General features: G+C 39.6%; 1 protein-coding gene across 4 annotated transcripts in view; it reads left to right on the top strand.

Annotated features, from left to right (window-relative positions):
• The first annotated feature begins 618 nt into the window (after positions 1 to 618).
• Positions 619 to 22,237, top strand: part of DTNBP1 (dystrobrevin binding protein 1) — a 154,592-nt gene continuing 132,973 nt past the window's right edge. Inside the window, exons 1-3 of one of the 4 annotated variants that reach the window (XM_033216296.1) lie at positions 619 to 847; positions 11,908 to 11,961; positions 12,684 to 12,734. In XM_033216296.1, coding sequence (XP_033072187.1) covers positions 792 to 847; positions 11,908 to 11,961; positions 12,684 to 12,734 — 161 coding nt within the window. In that variant the 5' untranslated portion in view covers positions 619 to 791. Of the gene's footprint in view, positions 848 to 11,907; positions 11,962 to 12,683; positions 12,735 to 18,497; positions 18,517 to 22,237 lie in introns of those variants that run through there. The other 3 variants (XM_033216297.1, XM_033216298.1, XM_033216299.1) reach the window with 3 other exon arrangements.

Genomic DNA, 22,237 nt, shown 5'->3' with positions numbered 1-22,237 from the left:
GTGCTTAGCAAGAGAAGAATGTGTTTTAAGGATGGGATGATAAACTGCGTTAAGAGCCACTGAGAGGTAGAGAAAAAATCAGGACAGAGAAGTAATAAAAGGCACCAGCAACATGGAAGTCACTGGTGACTTGCGAAAGACGATCACCTTTGGTGTGTAGAGCACAAAAGCCTGAGGGCATAAAGAGAGAGTGGAAAGTAAGAATGTCGAGACAGTCGACTATTACTGCCATTTTATGAATGAAGAAACCGAGGCTCAATATTTGACTGTCTCATCCAAGGTGAAAGCCAGTGGGGTCAGATCCTGGACCTAGAATTCATGCAATGATTTGTGCACATCGCCTATGCAAGAGATAGATCCAATTCTCTTCCAAACTGTAAAAGCCAACGCTTTCCTCAAAGGAGGCTTCGAGCTAAAGCATCCTTTCATGATGCCGCTTCCATTTTAAAGAAAAAAACAAAACAAAACAAAACAAAACAAAAAAAAAAAACGAGAAGGCCTGGTGCGGGCTAGGAAGCAGCGGAGCAGGTACTGGCCCTCTCTGCTGGGGGAAGACCCGCCCCTTTTCCGCAGCCCGAGCCGGGCGCAGTCCACTGCGGCTGCGCGAGCCTGGCGCGCGCGGGGCGGGAACGCGGAAGGGGCTGGGACTGCGGCGCGAGGCGAGGACCAGACCGGGGGCGGGGCCGGCAGTGGGAGTGCGGGGCGCGGGGTGGGCGGCGTGCGACCCAGGGGGCGACAGAGGCAGCAGCAGCCGGAGGCCTGAGGAGAGGAGACCGGCGGCAGCGGCGGCAATGCTGGAGACCCTGCGCGAGCGGCTGCTGAGCGTGCAGCAGGATTTCACCTCCGGGTGGGTATACGGTGGGCGACGAAAAGGGACCTGAGGGGGCCGGGCCGCGCCTGGGATGCCCGTGCCTCGCTCCCTTCCCCGCGTCTCGGTCCGGGGTCCGTCCCGCCCCGCCCCGCCCCGCCGAGGAAAGTAACGAACTTCCCGGCGTCCTTGCGTTGGGCGGCGCAAAGAAACTTAGGTCCCTGCGGGCCGCCTCTGACGCGCACCCCCAGGACCGGGAGGCGCTCGGCGGCGTAGCGGAGCTCCCGGGGAGGGGGGTGTGGGACCCTGCAGTCCCCTCCCGGCAACATCAGCCGGGCCCTGGAGGGGAGTCATGTGAGAAGCCAGCGTGCCTCACCGCTTCCGTCCCCGCGGCACAGTGGCCTGCGCCCCTTGGCCCAGCTGACACCTGCTCGTGCGCACCTGGAGCTGGGCCCGCCGCCCTCCCCGGGTCGGATCGCCCCACACAGTAGCGCGCACTCTCCGGCCCGAGCCTTCCGCGCCGCGGCTCGGCTTTCACGCTCGGCTAGCCGGTCGGTTTAACCCTTGGCAAAGCTGGCCGCCCCTCCCCGTTAGCGTTCTTTCTCTACCTTTGCCGTGAGCTCAGCGCCTGGGCGAAGGCGCTCTTAAGCAGGAGAAGCAACAGAACTCTAGGAATGCTATTAATATCCAGCGGTTCCCAAACTTTGCTTAGAATCACCTGGGAAACTTTCAGAGTTCTGATGCCCAGGTCTCACCCCATACCTGTTAACCAGAGTGCCTGGAGACGGCGTTTTAAAGATCCCCAGGGGATTCCAATGGGCACCGACGCCTGGGAACCACAGACCGAGACTCCGGCGTCAGATTGCCTAGGCATCCTGGCTCAACCACTAAACCAAACGTAGTTAGCTGCCTTTCCTCAGTGTACTGTTTCCGCTACTGTAAAATGGGGATAATGATGGTACTTAAAAGGTTATTACAAGGATTAATGAAGTAACATGTAAAACACGAAGTAAACATTACGTCAGTAGTGTTACTTAGTGCGTAGTTCATTTTAATTTTTTCATTCCTTTAAAATGAAAAAGATCTTTGAAAAAGATCTTTCAACTTTAGCTTACAAATCCTTACAAATGTTGGAGCTTACAAATGTTGGAGGATACACTGAATGTGAGAGCATTTTCACTCATACTGTTTTAAATTTCTATCCCCCCACCTCCCCACCCCCCCCCTTTTTTATTGAGATGGAGTCTTGCTCTGTCGCCCAAGCTGGAGTGCAGTGGTGTGATCTCAGCTCACTGCAACCGCTGCCTCCCGGATTCAAGCAATTCTCCTGCCTCCACCTCCCGAGTAGCTGGGACTATAGGCGCCCGCCACCACGCCTGGCTAATTTTTGTATTTTTTAGTAGAGACGGGTTTCGCTGTGTTGGCCAGGCTGGTCTCGAACTCCTGACCTTGTGATCCACCTGCCTCGGCCTCCCAAAGTGCTGGGATTACAGGCGTGAGCCATCGTACCCGGCCCACCCCCCCTTTTTTTAAAGTGACAAGGTCTCTCCCTGTCGCCCACGCTGGAGTGCAGTGGCGCTATCATAGCTCACTGCAGCCCCCAACTCCTGGGTGCAAGCGATCCTCCCTCTTAGGCTTCCTAAAGTGGTGGGATTATAGGTATCAGTCACTGCTCCCAGCCTTGTTTGAATTTCTAATGAGAAAGATTGTTAGCCAAAATTTTATCTTATTGGACAAGAATGTTAATACTATTTGCGTATTGGGCGTTGAATAACAACAAACTGTCAAACGCTTGAGCACTTAACACCTGTCAATCATTTTTGTTATTTTGGTGTTTAGAAAGTTAGTTATGGATGCTCGGAGTCATTCACTGATGGGTGTGCTTGCATGCTTACATTTTGTTCTCCCTATTTAGTAAAAGTACCTTCTTTTCAGAGCATAAATTATTGTATTGAAAACCTTTTGGTGTGATGCTGCAATGGCCCATTTGTAGCATGAGAGTGACTATTATTCTCCTGTTAGTATTTCATGGAATTCCTTGATGGCATAACAGGCCATCTTGTAGTTACTATAACTCTGTAGGTCACATGGTTGCCTCAGAAGCATTCATGCCCCTGACCTTTGTAAGAAGGCGTTTTACCCAGGAATGTAGATTCTGGACTGGGCTCTGGACTGCCGGGGTACAAAGCATCCTGGGAGATCAGGGTAACCCTAAACGTTTAGAGTTTAGTTAGGGAGAGACATGCCAAAGGGATCTGGTTAGAACCCCTTGGAAACTGACTTGACTTCTTAAAGATGCCGTAGCCTGGGGCCGTTTTGGAGCTAGACATCCTGAGAGGGCTTCATTAGGTCCTTTGTTGGCTTTCTCCTGTACACGTCACTTTCAGCTGACAAACCACTGGACTGTCAGTGTGTGCCATTAGCCTGTCACCTGATGGAGAAATAACTCATCTCCGAGTGATGTCAGTCTCCCAGTAGACCCGTACCTCTAGTGCCTGATGTTCACTTTCTTCAGGTCCTCAATTTCCTACACCTAATCTGTTCAATTAAACTTTTCCATATTCAGCTTGAGATTGACCTACTTTACATAACTGAGTATTTTTGCCATGAGGAGAAACGATGGCAGTAAACACAGGATTCATGTGTTTATTATATGTTGGTAATGTGGAATTCAAAGATTAAAGAGACATGACCTGCATCACTAAAAAAGAAACACATTACATAAATGCAATGCTGATATCACAGCTAATAAAATTAACACTAATTCTTTTATATTATCAATTATACAGTCCATAATCAGATTTCTTTTGTTTTTAGAAATGACTTTTTACAGTTGGTTTGTTCAAATCCAGATCAGATAAGTTTCATACATTAAATTTGTTTAAAAACCAATTTTTGAAACAGATGACTGTTAAAGAGCCACATGGGGAAGCTTTTTTGTTGTCCCAGCTACTTAGGAGGCTGAGGCAGGAGGATCCCTCAAGCCCAGGAGTTCAAGACAAGCCTGGGCAACACAAAGAAACCCCTTCTCTTGTCTGGGCATGATGACTCACGCCTGTAATCTCAGCACTTTGGGAGGCGGAAACGGGCAGATCACGAGGTCAGGAGTTCAAGACCAGCCTGGCCAACGTGGTGAAACCCCATCTCTACTAAAAAATATAAAAATTAGCTGGCCATGGTGGCGCGCGTCTGTAATCCCAACTACTTAGGAGGCTGAGGCAGGAGAATGTCTTGAATCCAGGAGACAGAGGTTGCAGTGAGCCGAGATCACACCACTGCACTCCAGACTGGACGACAGAGCAAGACTCCGTCTCAAAAAAAAAAAAAAGAAAGAAAGAAACTTCATCTCTTAAAAAAGAAAGAAAGGCCGGGCGCGGTGGCTCAAGCCTGTAATCCCAGCACTTTGGGAGGCCGAGACGGGCGGATCACAAGGTCAGGAGATCGAGACCATCCTGGCTAACATGGTGAAACCCCGTCTCTACTAAAAAATACAAAAAACTAGCCGGGCGAGGTGGCGGGCGCCTGTAGTCCCAGCTACTCGGGAGGCTGAGGCAGGAGAATGGCGGGAACCCGGGAGGCGGAGCTTGCAGTGAGCTGAGATCCGGCCACTGCACTCCAGCCTGGGCGACAGAGCAAGACTCCGTTTCAAAAAAAAAAAAAAAAAAAAAAAAAAGAAAGAAAAAATGGAAAAGACATGACCCTGGCCACCCAGAGCTATCTCATTGGACTTGGCGTTTCTGTAGAACACTTGGTGGCAGAGCAAGTGTGTGGAAACCAGAGCAGCTGCCTTCTAAACTAATTGGAAACACCAGGTGTGCACGTTGCCCCAGGGACTGAATGGAAGGCCTCAGGCATTTCTGGGCTCCTTCAGTGTGGCCAGTGCAGCTCCAACCACCCGCTGTCACCCAGAGCAGCATCCTCTCTTCAGAGCTTCTCTGATCATTTTCACTTTCTGAAAACTCATATGAAGGCCCTAACTCTAGACAAACTTACTTTTTTTCATTTTTAGTAAAATAGGACGATTCCTTATCAGTCTCATAAGAGAATGTCACTTTGGTGGTGAAATCATGTCCAATGAGGATGAATTTCTACATTCCATTCAAACTTAGAAAAAGTGCAGCTTAAGATCATTATTCTTTAAGGGCAGTGTAGAGATTACTGGTGGTTTGGGAGGAACTCTAGGTTGTCCATGGACTTAATGGCCTTTTTTGTAAATTTTTATGCGTAGTAACAATTATGTCAACATTGAGAACAACTAGTGATTACATCACATTCTTTCTGCCTTAATTGGGTGGTAGGCCAGCTTGGCCACAGACTGAAGAAGGCTGGTTCTGAGCTTCACTCAAAGATCTTTTCCCCTCACCTAAAGTGAGTTGTAATTTGATTTAACTGAGTCAGAATTCTTGGAGCCTTTTGGAGAGTTCACATAAAATATCCCTTTTTACAGAGATTGACTTGAGCTCTCGGGGAACCTTTTGGACATACCGAAGTACATGCTTCGAAGCCACTCTGGTCTTTGACTTTCACCTTTTGAGCTGTTATGACCAAAGGTCTCAGGATTGAGGTATTTGACATGCAAACCCTTCAGGGAACTGAAAATCGGATTTACTGATGGGTTTACAGCTGCCTGTCACAGGCTGGTGTTTCCTGTTTGTGATGCACTGGGTTCCTGTGGTTAGGGATAAAAAACCTGCTATTGTTGCAACTAGACAGTGGGTATTTCCCCCTCAAAGCCCTCACTGACCCCGCCCCCCACCTCCACCCCTGCCCGGTGTCCTCATTCTCTCTTCTTCTGTCCTTGTAGTGTCTACCAAAACCTGCACAAAATGGGAGGAGCCAGTCATCTAAACCACCATGTGTTAAATGGTGAAGTGTTGCTTGAAATGTTGACTACTCCAGGATTAACCATCTTCTTAATAAAATGAAAAGAATCTCAATATTCAACTTGATTTAATAAATATCTACTGAGTTCCTATTAAGTGCCAGTGCCAGACACTAGACTGGGCACTCAAAGTGTCCTTTTTCTTAGAAGCTAAAAAAACATTTGAGAGCGCATATACTCAGTTTTTCCTAGTCTTTCCTAAGTGGTGTCTATATATTGGGCCAGATCCTGCAGGTACAAAGGTGACTAAAACAGTCTCTGCCCACCAGATGCCCTAGACTGGTGCTGATGTAAAGCAAAGCAGAATGAACAGAATGTTAAATACACAAATAGTGTGGTATGTGAGTCCGAGGGAAGAGTCATTAGTTAGGATGCATTTACAGAAGGCTTCAAAGAGGAGGGGGTTTCTAAAACTAGGCCTTGAAGAATGAGGAGAAATTGCGATAGATTTGGATAAGCGCATTTCAGAGATGGAAGCAGTCCTGGGAGATGAAGCTGGAAAGGAAGTTTAGTGCCTGACAATAGAATATCTTAAATGCTTTGCTTAATTAATTTGTCAAATATTTATTGAGTGCTTACTATGTAGCAGACACTATTTCAGGTACTGGGGATATAGCAGAGAACAAACCAGATAGCAAGTAAGATCCTTACTCTCGTTCTAGTAGCAGAAGGTCTAGAATATCTAGAAGGCCGTAAGTTCTGTGGCTAAAAATCAGGCTGAGGAGAAGATGGCCTACCTGTATTTCTGGAAAAATATTTCTGTATTTCTGGAAGAATAACGTGAGAAGCCTTGTGATAGCAAGATTGGGGATGGGGTAGAGGGAGATTAACATGAGAGGCCGTGTGATAGGAAGATTGGGGATGGGGTAGAGGGAGATTATTTAGGAGCCTGTAATGAAGGTCCAGGTGAAAGGGTAAGCCAGTGCTGATAGAAGTTTAAAGGAGGGAATGGATGTGTTAGGCACTGGACAGATTAGACAGCAGTGGGAGATGAAAAAGGTGCAGAAATTGAGAATGTGAATTTGGAGGTATCTTAGATAAATGGTATATGCCAACATTAAAGAATTTAAGAATAGGTTTGAGAGAGAAAGAACAGTTAACGGTGAATTTGTGGTGAGCTAACTGCTTGACAGCTGAGAAGCAGTTGGAAATTTCAGATGCGCTCAGGTGAGAGGTGAGAACTTGAAGCCATGTATTTGGGATTTAGGATAAAGGCATTAGGATGAAGATAGTCTAAATTCATCTTTCTTTCCTGAGTCTGAGCAGCTTTTGTGTGAATTTCGTAGGCTTTGGACCTTAGGTCATTTACAGTTTTAAGTGTGATTGAGGCTTTGGCTTTTCCCTGATCTCGCTTAAGAGAGAGAAAAAATTGATGAACACTGATGTGAAAATGTAATAGATTGGATGTGCCTTATGACAAAATATGCTAATTCATATATCTCTGTGGTGCTTTAAAGCAATCGTCCTCACCTTTCCTAATAGCCAATGATGTAGACAGTTGGAAATTGAGGTACAAATAAATGAAGCGTCTTGCAGGTTCCCCACCCTGTTGAGTCACCGGCAGATCTCATCAGCCGTTGTAGTACTCAATGCATCATTCTATTTATGTACATCTTTTTCTTTTCTTTTTTGCTCCGAGACAGGGTCTCACTCTGTCACTCAGGCTGGAGTGCTGTGGTATGCTCATGGCTCACTGCAGCCTCAACCTCCTGGGTTCAAGCAATCCTCCCACCTCAGCCTTCCAAGTAGCTGGGACTATAGGCATACACCACCACGCCTGGCTAATTTGTGTATATTTGGTAGAGACAGGATTTTGCCATGTTGCCCAGGCTTATCTACATCTTTTTGCACTTTTTGTCTAAGCAGTTTTGTGAATCACCCCCCTTTTTCAGTAAGAAGCCTCCATTTTAGTATTTTCTACAAAGATCAAAGACATAAATATGCTGGTGTCAAATTAAGGTGAAGTTGTTGGAGAGATCTAAAAATAAAATTATTGAACGTTATGACGAATTTGAGGTTTAGTGCTTTGAACTTGAAAGTTGTCAGTAGAAAATAATTGTCAGATGGCTCACTTAGTCTCTATATTAATATGCTCACACAGCACTTATGTGTTCATGGGTGTATGGTACTTGGGAGAAGACCAAGAATAGGGCTGGGCGAGCCTTTTGTAGGCACATTGGGAACCTCTACTTTATTTCACCTTAGCCCAGTAATGTAGTACACTGGTTTCTCAACTTTCTTGATGGGGATCACCTTTATTATAACGTTCATTTGAAAGTAGCTCTATAGTTTCCAGAATGCCACAAGGTCACATTTGGAATGTTGTTGAATTATTTTGGCACATCTTTATGGTTGAATATAATACTACCATTTTACATTTGAGGAAACTGGAATATTCCCCCGGATCAATATTCCCTTCACAGCATGTCATGATATTGTAGGACATTAAACAGACTTTATGAGTGGATTGTTTCCAGGACAGAATAAGTTCTCCAGAGAAACTGGAGTTAGCCCAAAATAAAAATAGTGGGCTAATTTCAGGTGAATTCTGGGTTTTGAGGATGTTATTTCAGAAAGTACCTTTTTAGTTTTTTGTTACTTTCTTAAGTATATCTGATCTTTTGTATTTTTCATCTTAATAGTTGGAAACAAGAAAGTTTAGCAGGCAAAAAGATGACTATTTTCAACTTTCCTATAGCTACTTTTTTTTTACTTTTTTTTTTTAACTTTGTTTTACTTTCCTATAGCTACTTTGTTTTTTACTTTGTTTTTTAGCAGGGAAAAAGATGACTATTTCCAACTTTCCTACGGCTACTTTGTTTTCTTCAACAGTTTCTTTTCTGCATTTTGGCACATTGGCAATTTATTTGGAGAAGATGTAGTGAGAAAAGATGAATACCTAAAAGATTGTTTTTGTTATTAAAAATGTTTTTTGGCTGGGTATGGTGGTTCATGCTTCTAATCCCAGCACTTGGGGAGGCTGAGGTGGGAGGATAGCTTGAGCCCAAGAGTTCAAGACCAGCCTGGGCAACATTGGGAGACCCCTGTCTCTACAAAGGATTTTTAAAAGCTAGCTAGGTGTGGTGGTGTGAGCCTGTAGTCCCAGCTATTCGAGATGCTAAGGTAGGAGGATCGCTTGAGGCCAGGAGCTTGAGACTGCAGTGAGCTATGATTGCTCCGTTGCACTCCATCTGGGTGATGCAGCAAGACCTTGTCTCAAAAAAAATTGCTTTTTACAAAGTTTCAAACACACAGACAAATAGAATAACACAATGAACCACATATATCAGTAACTCAGATTCAATAATTTTCAGATATTCCCATGTTTGCCTTGTCTCTCGCTTTATTTATAATGTAAATGTCAGACTTGCCTACTATACCTGTGATATGTCAGCTTGCATCACTAAAAGAAACACATTACATAAATGCAATGCCGATATCATAGCTAATAAAATTAACACAAATTTTTTGATATTATCGATTATGCAGTCCATAATCAGATGTCTTCTTCTTAGAAATGACTTTTTACAGTTGGTTTGTTCAAATCCAGATCAGATAAGTTTGACACATTAAATTTGGTTAAAGACCAATTTTTAAAACATGACTGTTAAAGAGCCACGTGGGAAAGCTTTTATTGAATCTTCCAACAATTTTACTTTCTGTTTCCTGTAACACTCCTTTTTTCCCTTTCATTTCAAACTAGATTTTTCTTTTTGTGGGTGGCGGGGAGGAGATGAGGGGACAGAGAAGAGAATCCCAAACTTGGCATATTACAATTAAGAAATTAAAAGTTTGTTTTAGAAATAAATAGTTGAAATACCAACTTAGAGATTTGCTAGATCATATAATTAGAGTAGTCCAAAGAGGATCTTAGGAATTCCCTTTCACCCTCAACTGTATAGAATTGTCCTGAATCACTAAAAATAATGCGAGAATCATTTTGAGTATGATGTACTGCTGTATATAACTAGGATAATTTTGCTTAAGATGTTCTAAATATTTTGATCAAATTTTATAGTGCAAATGGTAGAGCATGGCCATAGAAATTGTTTTCCTCAGCTTTTGCTTAATCTTGGTTTAAACCAGATTTACTAGTTTCCAAGATAAGCTTAGAAATTTATATTAGACTTTTACATAATTTCCTAGACTTATCTAGAGAAATATGCAAATTACTTTTGTATTAAACAGATTGCTGAATCTTTTGAATTTTGCAGAGGAATTGATCTTGTCAATATTTTATTTTTTGAAAAAGATCATAGAGTAATATGAAACTCTTTGTATGACATTGGCATTCTAATTTGGTTTAAAAAAATGCAGTTTATCAGAAGTCCGCATATGGTGCTTAATCAGACATTATAGACAGAAAAGATGGAATCCTGTTTCAGAACCAGCAGGCATAGTTGTGCAGGTTGTACACTGTACAATGCATAGTTGAGTCATTCATGCAAGAGTCAACTTGTATATTAGGACAGTTTCTGGCTGATGGTAGTAAAGTGTCTGGAGGAAGGAACACCATTTCTGTTTTTACAAAGACTTTGTAGGGGCTAGCAGTAGTACTGTGGCCTCTATTTTCAGTTTCTATTTACAAATGAATATTTGTTGAAGTGATTGAGAAGAATGTGTACATGATATCTCATTTTACATATTACCACATACTGTAGCTCTCACTTATTGACAACCTCAGTTATCTGTAACAGAGTCCACAGCCAAAATAAAACTGGACCAGTGAAGTGAAAATATATTGTATAGTTTATGAACATAATATTTTACACTTAAAAGAGCCTGTTAATTCTATATATGCAGCTCTAGCCCATTTATCTGTTTTCCAGTGCAATAATTTAAAAGCAGCAAGTAGAGGGGAGGAGACTGCTAGAGTTAAATAGCTAGCAGAAGCAGTGAGAAGCAGTGAGTGAGAGCTGACAGCCAGGTGGCCAATGGTAGAGAAAGAAAATTTAGGAAAAGTAAACATAAAAGCCCAAACAGACACAAAGCTACCATAGATTGGTTTCAGCTTAATAGATGAAGATGCATTTCTAGCTCAGAAGTATCAGGGAAGAGTACTGTTTTGCTGCAAAATGTAGTCAATGATGTTCTTAATACTGATCCTGAGTTATCCCAAAATGTTAAATGAGATATGCTAAATCCTCTTTAATGAAAGAAGTTTGCGATATATTTTAAAAAGCTTTTTCTCCACTAAAATTTCAAATACCGTGGCGCTTAAAGAGATTTGAATGCCTGGGTAGCATCTACTTAATGAAGTGTGCTGCTTAGATATCTTTGTTACCTATTGATTTCTCCTATGTGGAACATTACTTTTTCTAAAGATGCCAGATAAATTATGTTTCTGTGGTCTGATCACATTTAGGAATCTTTGTTTCTAAAAAAGGGACTTGAGATAAGTGAGAATATGAAAATAAGGCCTGGGATTACTAGTGCACACCTGTAATCCCAGCTTTTTGCAGGGGCTGAGGTGGGAAGATCACTTGAGGACAGGAGTTAGAGACCAGATTGGGCACCATAGTGAGACCAAAATAAAAGTGAAACAAATAGCTGGGCATGGTGGCACATACCTGTAGTCCTTGTTACCCAGGAGGCTGAGGTGGGAGGATTGCTTGATCCCAAGAGTTTGAGGTTATAGTAAGCTATAATCGCACCACTATACTCTAGCCTGGGCAACAGAGTGAGACCATCTCTTTAAAAAAAAAAAAAATTTGCTACAGATTTTTCCGTTTGTGGTATCTAACATATAGTAAACACTCAAATATTTGTTGTCTTTTGAGGTACTTAATTCTTGCTTAAAAAAACGAAAGTAGCTTATCTGACCTAAAATTTTAACATGTGAAAATTTGTGGTTGAAAAATCTCTGGGGTGGGTGGGGTGGCTCATGCCTGTAATCCCAGCATTTTGGTAGGCGGCTGAGGCAGGAGGATCATTTGAGGCATGGGGTTTGAGACCAGCTTGGGCAACATAGCCAGACTCTGTCTCCACTAAATAAAAAAAGAAATTACCCAGGCTTGGTGGCGGGTGACTGTAGTCCCAGCTACTCAGGAGGATGAGGTGGGAGGATCACTTGGGCCCAGGAGGTTGAGGCTGCAGTCAGTCATGTACATGTCACTGCACTCCAGCCTGGGCAACAGAGTGAGACCCTGTCTCAAAAAATAATAATAGTAATAATCTCTTGACTTGTAAAAATATTATATTTTATATTGAATTATAGGCTGAAGACTTTAAGTGACAAGTCAAGAGAAGCAAAAGTGAAAAGCAAACCCAGGTAAGCTTGTGCTAAGATTTTAAGTTACTGTGACTTAAATTTCATACAACATTTGGTTGTGTTCATAATTGTGTAATTATATTAATGAACCTTAGATTTGTTGAGTGCATCTGACTACAAAATAATTTATTGGTTCTTTCTAAATTTTGTAACGGAAAATTTTCCAATAAAATTGTGAAATGGTTGAAAAAATGGTAAAGTATAATTGTTTTACTCTGACAATCAGTGAGTATTATTTGATCAAAATTAGTCATTTTTAATTTGTATAAGAGCAAAATTAAAAGTCCTGAATTATTGAAAAGCAAATTAATAATGAAATACTACTTGGCAAATGAGCCTCTTTAGCTATGTTACCTGTTTTATATGAAAACACCAGGATTGTGCTGTTTGTCCATTTTTTTAATAAAGTAAAGCATGTGACCAGATTTCATTTTCAACCTAGAGATGAACTTTGATCTTATGTATTTGTTCTTATCCAACATTATATTAAATCATTTATTGTATTGTATGCTGAAGACAATCTCTGGGACAAAATGATGGTTGATAGTGTGTTACAGTACATTAACTCTGAAATAAAACACATTTCTCTAAAAGTTTAATAATTGTCATTGGTGACTTTAAAATATATTACAATTGACAATGTCAAAATTCTTGTATGTACCTTTTTTTTTTTTCAGTTGGCTAAATCAAGAACAGTTTTAATAAGTGTTTCTTTTGGGCAGGACTGTTCCATTTTTGCCAAAGTACTCTGCTGGATTAGAATTACTTAGCAGGTAAGTGTTTTCATTTGTAGAGGAAGGTTATACTTCTGACTGTTTTACTGACCAAAAATATCTTTTAATTTTATAGGTTAAAAACCTTAAAATAGCTAAATTTTACTTTAATGCAGTGATTGGGAATTATTTGTGTATTATTTTCCTTGAGAGCTTTCACTTTCTACTCATTAGTACAAAGTCCATTCAAACTTTGAGCAGACAGATCAGTATGGTATTTACAAGTCAATACTTTATTATGTTTATTGATAATATGTATCGCTTCTTTGTTAGAAGAAAAATGATTCTGGATTTGAGGCCCCGATAATTTTGGTTTTTCACTTTGATTCTTATGTCATTTCTTTTCCAGTCCATTCTTTTATTGATGTGGAGGTTAATATTAAAATATGTGGTCTTTTTAGATATAACGTCAAAAGCACAAACAAGATAAAAATTAGACACAATGGACTTGGTCAAAATTAAATACTCTTGTGCATCAACACCATCAAGATAGTGAAGTGACAAAACATAGAATGTGAGAAAGTATTTGCAGATCATGTATATGAGGAACGACATGTTTCCCGAATATATAAAGAACTTTGATAACTTAACAATAAAAAGACAAATAACCCCATGAAAAGATAGACAAAAAATTTGAATAGACATTCCTCAAAAGAAGATATGCAAATAACCAATAAGCACATGGAAAGATGCTCAACATTGTTAGTCTTCACAGAAACGCAAATCAAAACCACAATGAGGCCGGTCACGGTTGCTCATGCCTGTAATCCCAGCGTTTTGGGAGGTTGAGGCAGGCAGATCACTTGATGTCAGGAGTTTGAGACCAGACTGGCCAACATAGTGAAACCCTGTCTCTTACTAAAGATACAAAAATTAGCTGGGCCTAGTGGTGCAGGCCTGTAATCCTAGCTACTCGGGGGGCTGAGGCAGGAGAATCCCTTCTGAGGCAGGAGAATCACTGGAGTGCCATGGTGTCGTCTCGGCAGAGGTTGCGGTGAGCTGAGATCGTGCCATTATCCTCCAGCCTGGGCAACAAGAGCGAAACTCCATCTCAATAAATAAATACAGTATATGGTTAAAGTATGTCATTATACATAGTTCTGTGCTTACTAATGTGCCATTTGACGGCTGTGTGGTAAAGATGTATGTGGGAGAGGGTGTACTGCTTTTCCTTATCTGTATTTGTTATGACACAATCTCTAATACCTACATTTTCCTTTCTCCTTTCTGGTTCTTCATTGGGTTTCTTTTTATGGTTGCTAAATCTAGAGATTTTCCTTCTCTGAAGTGAAAAGCACTTAATATGATATTTTCTTCCTTTGTTTTGTTGCGTGAAGAACAGAAATGAACATGAAAGGAAGTGTAGTACAAATTAATCAGTAACATATTGTTTACTATTTACATTTTGTCTTTATTTTTTCTCTAGAAACTTAGTTGAAATCGCTTCATTTTACTGAAAAATTTATGTTAGAGCTATCGATTTTTTGTGTGGTATTTTTTTGGGGATGGCATTGCATTTTGGGAGTTAATGTGGAAAATTTACATCTATAGGAGGGTTTCAATAATGGGTCCATACATTGCTCTGAAACAGTCTTTTCCCATTGGAACAAAAATTGAATGTGGGAAAGACCATTTTAAATAGCAAATATTTAAATCCTATTTTTAATTTTAAAAATGCAGTATACATAACATAAAATTTGTCTTAACCATTCTTAAATTGAGTAGTGCTGAGTATATTCACATGGTTGTGCATCCAATCCCAAAAACTCTTTCCATCTTGCAAAATGGAAACTCTGTACCTATTAACCAACAACTCTCATTTCTACTCCCTCCTCTCCATCCCAGGCAACCATCATTCTATTTTCTTTCTCTGTGAATTTGACTATTCTAGGAACATCATATAAAGTACTTTTGTGTGTGACCGGCTTATTTCATTTACCATAATGTTTTCAAAGTTTATGTTGTAGCATGTGTCAGAATTTTCTTTCTTTGAAAAGCTGAATGTTCTGTTGTAAGTATGTACCATATTTTGTTTATTCATCTGTTGATGGACACTTGAGTTGCTTCCACTTTTTGGCTGTTCTAAATAATGCTGCTAGGAACATGAGTGACAAGTATCTTTTTGGCACCTTGCTTTCAGTTCCTTTGGGTATATACCCAGCTGTAGAATTATTGGATCATATGGTAATTCTGTGTTTTATTCTTTCTGAAAACACCATACTGTTTTCCATAGTGACTGTATCATTTTACTTTCCCATCTGTATTGTATAAAGGTTCTAATTTCTTCCTATCCTCACCAATGCTCGCTATTTTCTTGTTTTTTGTTATAGCTACTCTAATGAGTGTGAGGAGTTTCCCCTGTGTTTTCTTCTAAGAGTTTTTCTTGTCAAGATTGTTTTGGCTGTTGAAGGTCATTTAGATTTCATATGAATTTTAAGATGTATTTTCTGTTGTTTGCAAAGAACGTCATTGGGATTTCGATTGGGATTAAATTGAATCTGTGGTCATTTTGCTTATTACAGATAACAATGTTAAGTATTCCAATCCATTAACATGGAGTGCTTTTTCTATTTATTGGCTGGAGTGCAGTGGCCGGATCTCAGCTCACTGCAAGCTGCGCCTCCCGGGTTCACGCCATTCTCCTGCCTCAGCCTCCCAAGTAGCTGGGACTACAGGCGCCTGCCACCTCGCCCGGCTAGTTTTTTGTATATTTTAGTAGAGACGGGGTTTCACCGTGTTAGCCAGGATGGTCTCGATCTCCTGACCTCGTGATCCGCCCGTCTCGGCCTCCCAAAGTGCTGGGATTACAGGCTTGAGCCACCGCGCCCGGCCTTTAATTTCTTTCAATATTGTTTTGTAGTTTTCATTGTGTGAGTCTTTCATCATCTTTGTTAATTCCCAAGTATTTTTTTTTGTTGCTATCACATATGAAATTGTTTTCTTAATTGCTTTTGTGAATTATTTATTGGTAGTATGTAGAAACAACTGACTTGTGTGTTGATTTAGTATCATACTTTGCTGAGTTCCTTTATCCTGATAGTTTTTTGTGTGGAACTTTCAGGGTTTTCTGCATATAAGATCATATCATTTATGAATAGAGATCATTTTACTTCATTCATTCCAATTTGAATGCCTTTTCTTTCTTTTTCTTGCCTAATTGCTCTGGCTAGACCATCCAGTACTGTGTTGAGTCAAAGTGGAAAGAGCAGGCATCCTTGTCTTGTTCCTTCTCTTGATCCTGATCTTACAGGAAAAGCTTTCAGTCTGTCAACATTGAGTATAATGTTAACTATGAATTTTTATTATGTTGATATTGTTCCCTTCTACTTCTAGTTTTAATGTTTTTATCATGAAAGGATGTTGAATTTTTTAAAATAATTTTTCTGCTTGAATTGGGATGACCATGTGTTTTTTTCCTTTCGTTCTACCAATCTGGTATATTATTACATTGACAGATTTTCATATTTTGGGCCATTCTTGCATTCCAGGAATAAATCCCACTTGGAAATTGTGTATAATGCTTTTAACATGCTGCAGAATTTAGTTTGCCAGTATTTTGTTGAGGATTTTTGCGTTAGTATTCATAAGGAGTATTGGTCTGTAGTTTCCTTTTCTTGTATGTCTTTGGCTTTGGTATTAGAGTAATGCTGGGTTATAGAATGAGTTAGGATTTATTCCTTCCTCTTCATTTTCTTTTTTAAAAGAATTTCAGAATGGTCGATGTTGGTTCTTTTTTAAATGTTTGGTAGAATTCACCAGTGAAGCAATCAAGTCCAGCGTTTTTCATCTTGAGGTTTTTTATTACTAATTAAATTTCTCATTTCTTCAGGATTCAGTCTTGGTATGTTTTGTGTTTGTCGGAACTTGTCCAGTTCAGCTAGGTTATCCAGTTTGTTAGCATACATTGTTCATAGCACTCTCTTATAATCCTTTTTATTTCTGTAAGATTCATAGTAATAGTCCCACTTCATTATAGTTTTAGTAACTTGAATCTTTTTTTCCTTAGTCAGTCTAGGTAAACATTTGTTAATTTTGATAATTTAAATTGTTTTATCTTCAATCATGTTGATTCTTTCTTCTACTCAAATGTGCTTTGGAACTCCTCCAGTGAATTATTCATTTCAGTTATTAGACTTTTAATCTCCAGAATTTCTTATTGGTTCCTTTCTGTTTTATATCTACCACTGGTAGATAAAAAATGGTAATGGTATTGATGTTATCATTTTGTTCATGTATCATTTTTCACATCTGACTGGCATGAGATTGTGTGTATCTCATTGTGGTTTTAATTTGCATTGCTCTGATGATTAGTGATGTTGAGCATTTTTTTCATCTTTGTTGGCTGCTCGTATGTCTTCATTTGAGAAGAGTCTATTCATATCCTTTGCTCACTTTTTAATGTGGTTTTTTCTTGTTCATTTGTTTTAAGTTCCTTATAGATTCTGGATATTAGTCTTTTGTTGATGCATAGTTTGCAAATACTTTCTCTCATTCTGTAGGTTGTCTGTTTATTGTGTTAATTGTTTTTTTTGGCTGTGCAGAAGCTCTTTAGTTTAAGTCCCATTTGTCAATTTTTGTCGCAGTTGTTTTTGAGGTCTTAGTCATAAATTCTTTGCTTAGGCCAATGCCCAGAAGGGTTTTTTTCTGGGTTTTCTTCTAGAGTTTTTATGCTTTGAGGTCTTACATGTAAGTCTTTAAGCTTGAGCTAATTTTTGTAAATGATAAGAGGTAGGGGTCCAGTTTTGTTCATCCATAAATGGCTAGCCAGTTTTCCTTGCACCATTTATTGAGTAGGATGTCCTTTCCCCATTGTTTATTTTTGTTGACATTGTTGAAGATCAGTTAGTTGTAGCTGTGTGACTTTATTTCTGGGTTCTCTGTCCTGTTGCATTGATCTGTGTGTCTATTTTTATACTAGTACAATGATGTTTTGGTTACTATAGCCTTGCAGTATGGTTTGAAGTCAGGTAATGTGATGCTTCTAAGTTTGTTCTTTTTGCTTTGGTTTGCTTTGGCTATTCAGGCTCTTTTTTTGGTTCCATGTGAATTTTAGATTTTTTTTTTCTGATTTTGTGGAAAATGCCATTGGTAATTTGATGGGAATTGCATTGAATCTGTAGATTGCTTTGGTATTGTGGTCATTTTAATGATATCGACTCTTCTAATCCATGAGCATGGAATGTTTTTCCATTTGTGTAATCTATGATTTCTTTCATCAGTGTTTTACAGTTCTCTTTGTAGAGATCTTTCACTTCCTTGGTTATATATACTAGGTATTGTATATGTGTGGGTGTGTGTGTGTGTGTGTATTTATCTGTTGTAAATGTGATTGAGTTCTTGATCTGGTTCTCAGATTGAACGTTGTTGGTGTGTAAAAATGCTGTGATTTTATTTTTATTTATTTTTTAATTTTTATTTTTTAGTTTCTCAAATGAGTTGATGTTACGGATTTTTGTACATTGCTTTTGTATGCTGAAAAGTTACTGAAGTTATTTATCAGGTCTATGAGTCTTTTGGAGGATTCTTTAGGGTTTTCTGGATATATAGTCGTGTTGTCAGCAGAGATAATTAATGTGTCTTCATCTTTTCCTATTTGGATACCTTGTATTTCTTTCTCATGCTTGATTGCTTCAGCTAGGACTTCCAGTATTATGTTGAATAGGAGTGGTGGGAGTGGACATCCTTGTCTTGTTCCAGTTCTTAGGGGGAATGCTTTCAACTATTGCCTGTTCAGTATTATGTTGGCTGTGAGTTTGTCATATATGGCTCTTACTATTTTCAGGTATGTTCCTTCGATGCCTTATTTGTTGAGGATTTTCATTATGAAGGGATGTTGAATTTTATCAAATGCCTTTTCTGTGTCTATTGAGATCATGTTATTTTTGCTTTTAACTCTGTTTATGTGATAAATCACATTTATTGATTTGTGTTTGTTGAACCATCCTTGCATCCCAGGGATAAAACCCACTTGATCATGGTGAACTATCTCTTAGATGTGCTGTTGGATTTGGCTTGATAGCATTTTGTTGAGAATTTCTGTGTCTGTGTTTATCAGATATGTTGACCTGTAGTTTTCCTTTTTTGTTATGTCATCGCTAGGTTTTGGAATCAGAATAATACTAGTTGCATAGAATGAGGTGAAGGAGAAATCCCCACTCTTCAGTTTTTTGGAATAGTTTCACTAAGATCAGTACCAGTTCTTTGCATACCTGGTGGAATTTAGCCGTAAATCCATCTGGTCTAGGACTTTTTTTGGTTGGTAGATTTTTTTTTTTTTTTTTTTTTTTTTTTTACTGATTGAATGTTTTAACTTGTTATTGGTCTGTTCAGAATTTCAATTTCTTTCTGATCCATTCTGGAAGGTGATGTGTTTCTGGAATTAATCTGTTTCCTCTAGGTCTTCTAATTTGTGCACATAGAGATGTTATTGGTAGTCTCTGATCTTTTGTCTTTCTGCGGTGTCAGTTGTGTCATTTTTGTCATTTCTGATAGTGCTTATTTGAATCTCTTTCCTTTTTTTCTTGGTTAATCTAGCCAGCAGTCTGTCAATCTTGTTTATCTTTTCAAATAATCAACCTTTTGTGTTGTTGATACTTTGTATGGTTTTTTGGTCTCAATTTCATTTAGTTCTGCTCTGATCATAATTATTTCTTCTGCTAGTTTTGGGTTTAATTCTTGTCTTTCTAGTTCTTTTAAGTGTGGTGTTAGGTTGTTAATTTGAGATCTTTGTGTGTTTTGGTGTAGGCATTGAGCACTGTGAATTTTCTTCTTAATACTGCTTTTGCTGTATCTCAGAGGTTTTGGTATGTTGGGTCTTTATTTTCATTTGATTCAATTAATTTTTTTGATCTCTGCCTTAATTTCATTGTTTACCCAGAAGTCATTCAGGAGCAGGTTGTTTAGTTTCCATGTACTTATGTGGTTCTTAGGGTTCCTCTTGGTATTTATTTTGATTTTATTCCACTGTGGTCTGAGAAGATGCTTGATATGATTTTGATTGTTTTGAATTTATTGGGACCTGCTTATGGTTGAGCATGTGGTCAATTTTACAGACTGTTCAATGCACAGATGAGAAGAATGTATATACTGTGGTAGTTGGGTGGAGTATTCTGTAGATGTCCATTAGGTCCATTAGGTTGACAGTCTAATTTATGTCCAAATCTTTGTTAGTTTTGTGCCATGATCTGTCTAGTGCTGCTGGTAAGGTGTTGAAGTCCCCCACTGTTATTGTATGGCTATCTCTTTTTTTAGGTTCTGGTAGTAGTTTATAAATCTGGATCCTATGATGTTGGGTACATATGTATTTAGGATACAATATCTTCTTATTGAATCGAGCTCTTTATCATTATGTTGTACCCTTCTTTTTTTTTTTTTTTTTTACTGTTCTTGGTTTAAACTTTTTTTAATCTGATACAAGAGTAGCAACTTCTGCTCTTTTTTGTTTTCCATTTCCATTTTCCATCCCTTTATTCTGAGCCTATGGGTGTCATTACATATGAGATAGGTCTCTTGAAGGTAACAGAGGTTGGATCTTGTTTTTTTAATCTAACTTGCCACGATGTATCTTTTAAGTGGGGGATTTAGGCTGTTTCCTTTCAAGGTTAATATTGATATGTGAAGTTTTGTTCCTTTAATAGTGTTGTTAGCTAGTTGCTTTGTAATCTTGATTGTGTAATTGCTTTGTAGGGTCTGAGCTTTGTGCTTATGTGTGCTTTCATGGTAGCAGGTATCATTCTTTCATTTCCATGTTTAGAACTCCGTTGAGCATTTCCTGTAGGTCCAGTCTGATGGTGATACATTCCCTTTGTGTCTGCTTGTCTGGGAAAGATTTCATTTCTTCTTTGTTTATGAAGCTTAGATGAACAGGATATAAAATTCTTGGCTGGCAAGTTTTTTTTTTTAAGGAGGCTAAAAATAGGCCCCCAGTCTCTTCTGAGTGTAAAGCTTCAGCTGAGAAGTCCACTGTTAGCCTGATGGGTTTTCCTCTATAGGTAATATAGCCCTTTTCTCTAGCTTTCTTTATGATTTTTGCTTTCATGTTGACCTTAGTCTGATGACTATATGTCTTGGGGATGTCATCTTATGTAATTATCTCACAGGAGTCTCTGAATTTCTTGATTCTAGATTTCAGCTTCTCTGTCAAGATTGGGAAAATTTTCCTGGATTATTCCCTCAAATATGTTTTCCAAGTTGCTTACTTTTTCTTCTCTCTCAGGAATGCTAGTAAGTGAAAGATTTGTTTGCTTTACATAATCCCATATTTCTTGAAGGCTTTGTTCATTTTTTAGAAATTCCATTTTCTTTATTTTTGTCTGACTTGGTTAATTTGAATGACTGGTCTACAGGCTCTGTAATTCTTTCTTCTGCTTTGACTAGCCTATTAACTATATTTTAAAATTCCTTTAGTAAATTTTAGAATTCAAGCAGTTCTGTTTGTTTCTATCTTAATATAGCTATCTCGTCTATCATATGCTGAATCGGTTTTCTGGTTTCTTTGTATTGGATTTCAACTTTTTTCTTGGATCTTGTTGAGTTTAGATGCAATACATATTTTTAATCTTTATCTGCCATCCTATACATTTCAGTCTGGTCAGGATCCATTGCTAGAGAGCTAATGTGATCCTTTGAGGTGCCAGAACACTCTGGCTTTTTGTACTGCCAGAGTTCTTACACTAATTCCTTCTCATTTGAGGAAGCTGTCTCTTTTTATTTTGACTTTGCCATCATTTGGATGTGACTTGTTTCTTCTTTTTTTCCTTAAGGGTATGACTGTGGTATATGTTGTGTATTATCATTTGCCTTTGTTTCTGGGTTCTTCCAGAGAGCCAAAATGCTATAGAGGTTCCTTGGTTATGGATAGCTTCTGTGCAGTGGCTTTCTCAGATGATGCTTATTGTAGTGATGAATTGGCTCTAAGAGCTGACACCTAACACCTTATCTCCTATGGAGCTGAGGGTGTGGAGATCCCAGGGCGCTCATCTTGTGGACTAGCACTAAGCCCTTTTTGTAGCAGATTTTTATTTGGTGGCGCAGCTCGGGTCGCAGTCCAGTAGATGGCACTTAAGAGTAAGAGCTGGCAGGTAGGCTGGCGTTGGGTGGAAGCACCTGCCCTGAGCGGGCAGGGGATGGTGGTGGGAAGAGATCCGGTGGGGTGTGCTAAGGTCTTGGGGGAGAAGGTGGGTGGGTACACCCACTCCTCATCCTGTGCTGGCAAGAACGTGATCCACTTCCTATCAGGCCCGCATCACAAGGCTCCCAACCTTCATTTCATAAAGATTTTTTCCTTTGGTTCCTGTCTGCGGGTTGTGGGTTCACTCCTCTGAGGACTGCCACCAAAATGGGCTCAGGGAGAGTCTCTTCTTCCAGATGGGAGCAGGCAACTCTGTAACTTGTCTTCCCTTGTCGGGATGTTACTGCTCTGTGTAGGGAAGGGGAGTTGGGCCCCACCCTTCCTGAAAGCTTGAGCTGTGCAGGGCTCACCTTCAGTAGAAGTGGAGCCGCCA

The sequence above is a fragment of the Trachypithecus francoisi genome, unplaced genomic scaffold, assembly GCF_009764315.1.
Source record: "Trachypithecus francoisi isolate TF-2019V2 unplaced genomic scaffold, Tfra_2.0 Lachesis_group10, whole genome shotgun sequence".
In the NCBI taxonomy this organism is placed as follows: Eukaryota; Metazoa; Chordata; class Mammalia; order Primates; family Cercopithecidae; genus Trachypithecus; species Trachypithecus francoisi.
Note: the sequence above shows the minus strand (reverse complement) of the source record. Positions and strands in the feature narration are given on the sequence as shown.